Raw genomic sequence first — 2,500 nt, 5'->3', positions numbered from 1 at the left:
CAGTCTTTCACAACCCCAATTGCTGCATGGAGTGAAAGAACTTTGGAAGCGGCCAGTGCAGGCAGTGTGTCAATGAGTCTAAAAAATAGTTTGAGCCAACGTAATAAAAAAGGCCCACGTGTGCGAGTAGGCTATGTGTTTCAACCCTTTTGTATCCGGCAGGATCCTAAAAATCAGGATCCGGTGCATCTCTAGTGCTTATGCATGTGGGAAAGGACCCAGGCCGAATTCGAACAACCCATGAAAGCCCAAATGTGGGGGGCTTAGCGCCACAGTGCCCTCCAAGCAACGCAGAACATATACAGACCTATGTTAGGTGGTCTGTAAGGCGTCAAAAGTGAAAAAGTGAAGTGAAAGCCCAACTGGGAAACTCCAACTGCCATTGTCATTGTGACAAAGCACTCCACAGCACACAACACTGCACACAGCGAAATTGCATTTATGCCTCACCCGTGCAAGGGGGCAGCACCCAATGGCGCCCCAAGGGAGCAGTGCTGCGGGACGGTACCATGCTCAGGGTACCTCAGCCATGGAGGAGGATGGGGGAGAGCACTGGTTAATTACTCCCCCCACCAACCTGGCAGGTAGAGTCTCGAACCAGCAACCTTTGGGCTACAAGTCCGACGCCCTAATCGCTTACCCATGACTGCCCTAGCGCCCAACCGATGTATACAAATACAAATACAAAATACAAAATACAAATACATTTAAAATACACTTAAAATGTAATACACTAATAGTATATTTTCTAAAACTGTATTTATGTACATTACTTTAAAAATATGAATGTATTTAAAATGTGATTAAAATACACTCAACTGTAAGTATATTTTTAAAAACATATTTAAGTACTGTACTTAAAAAATATAGTGTACTTAAAATATACTCATCGAAAATTAAATACATTTAAAATACACTGAAGTACAATTTTTTATGACCGATGCATTATCGTTATATTTACCTCTCCGTTCTCCAGGGGGTGGATCTTGGAGTAGAAGGAGGTGCAGATGACCTCGTTGTCGCGGGTGTAAGAGGGCGGGCCGGTGCGGGGCACCACGTTGTAGCGCGTCAGGCACTCCGTGTCGGTGATGGCGTAGTACTGCCACGGGGTGAACGTCACGCCGTCCAGGGAACGTTCTAGAATCCAGTTGCCGGGGCGCGGGGAGTTGGCCGCCTTTAGGATCACGTAGGCGATCTGGAACACCTGGGCCACGGAGACACGGACATAAAGACAACCGTTAGACACAGATGCTGCAACTGATACTGAGATAGCAGGGAAAGTCACAGACAACAACAAGACATCAGTCTGACAGATAAGATACTACACGCATCACACATACAGGTGAATAGACAGACACACATACAGAGAGACTGAGGAAGACAGCCTGACATAAACACACGCACACACCCACACACACACGCACACACACACACACACACACACACACACACACACACACACACACACACACACACACACACACACACACACACACACACATACACACACACACACATACACACACACACACGCACACACGCACAGAAATAAATGTCTATAAATGGTACAAGTCTTCCGAACCACATTCACATTTCATGTGTGTAGCTGCAGCAGTATTCCAGTAGCCTCATGCTTAACTCCTGTGTGCAAGTGCTATTCAAAACAAACACGTTGTCTCAGCGTTAGACACTATATCAGTGGTTCCCAACCTTTTTTAACTTGTGTACCCCCAAGCCTTTTCATTGTGCCATGAGTACCCCCTAAGTCAAGTTCTATATCGCTTTCTCCATCCCAATGTAACTAAGCTCCATATGTTTGTTAAAATTATTTTTTTCCAAGGACCCCCTGCAGTGTGCTCGCATACCCCTAGTGGTACACGTACCCCTGGTTGTGAAACACTGCACTATATAATCATTAAGGCCTGAACATGGCACCCTTGGTAGGCTATATCCTCACTCCTGTGTGTGACACGGTTTTATTTATCTTATTTAATTTTTTTTAAACAGCTGCTGTCTCAGTGTACAGCGCTATATTATACGATCATTACTGCGTACACAGGGCAATGCACACAGAGATGAATGCTTCCCAGAGCATATTTACGCCCAATTACACCCGGCTATTTACACCGTCTACAGAGTCTAATTGGTGTCTGCCGAGCCGAGCTGCTGAGAAGAGAAGACAATGAAAGTTGGCTTTACAGAACAGAACAGTAGTTTCTGGCAGAGTGGGTCCGGCAGACGAAACGACGGAGTACGTGCTACGTGTCCTGTGATCTTAAAGCAGTATATTAAAGATATTTTCTCATTCACGAGGTAATGCAAAGTGACTAGACCCTGGAGGAAAATATGCTCTTGTATCCTGTGGCTAATGGCAATATAATATAGTAAGTGTTATTATTTCCACTGCAGTGGAAACAAAGGAGATGTATTCAGGTATTCAAGTAAGGTTTCACCAGACAAAAAGAAAAAAAAAACACGTAATACATCAACTGTTAAACAA

The 2,500-nt window shown here is 44.6% G+C and overlaps 1 protein-coding gene across 1 annotated transcript in view; it reads right to left on the bottom strand.

Annotated features, from left to right (window-relative positions):
- Positions 1 to 2,500, bottom strand: part of lama2 (laminin, alpha 2) — a 441,866-nt gene that overhangs the window by 332,166 nt on the left and 107,200 nt on the right. The window contains exon 4 of the mRNA XM_063223771.1: positions 962 to 1,204. Coding sequence (XP_063079841.1) covers positions 962 to 1,204 — 243 coding nt within the window. The remainder of the gene's footprint in view (positions 1 to 961; positions 1,205 to 2,500) is intronic.

Source organism: Engraulis encrasicolus, chromosome 18 (genome assembly GCF_034702125.1).
Source record: "Engraulis encrasicolus isolate BLACKSEA-1 chromosome 18, IST_EnEncr_1.0, whole genome shotgun sequence".
NCBI classification, from domain to species: Eukaryota; Metazoa; Chordata; class Actinopteri; order Clupeiformes; family Engraulidae; genus Engraulis; species Engraulis encrasicolus.
The sequence above is the reverse complement of the archived record's forward strand: the minus strand, read 5'-3'. Positions and strand labels throughout refer to the sequence as shown.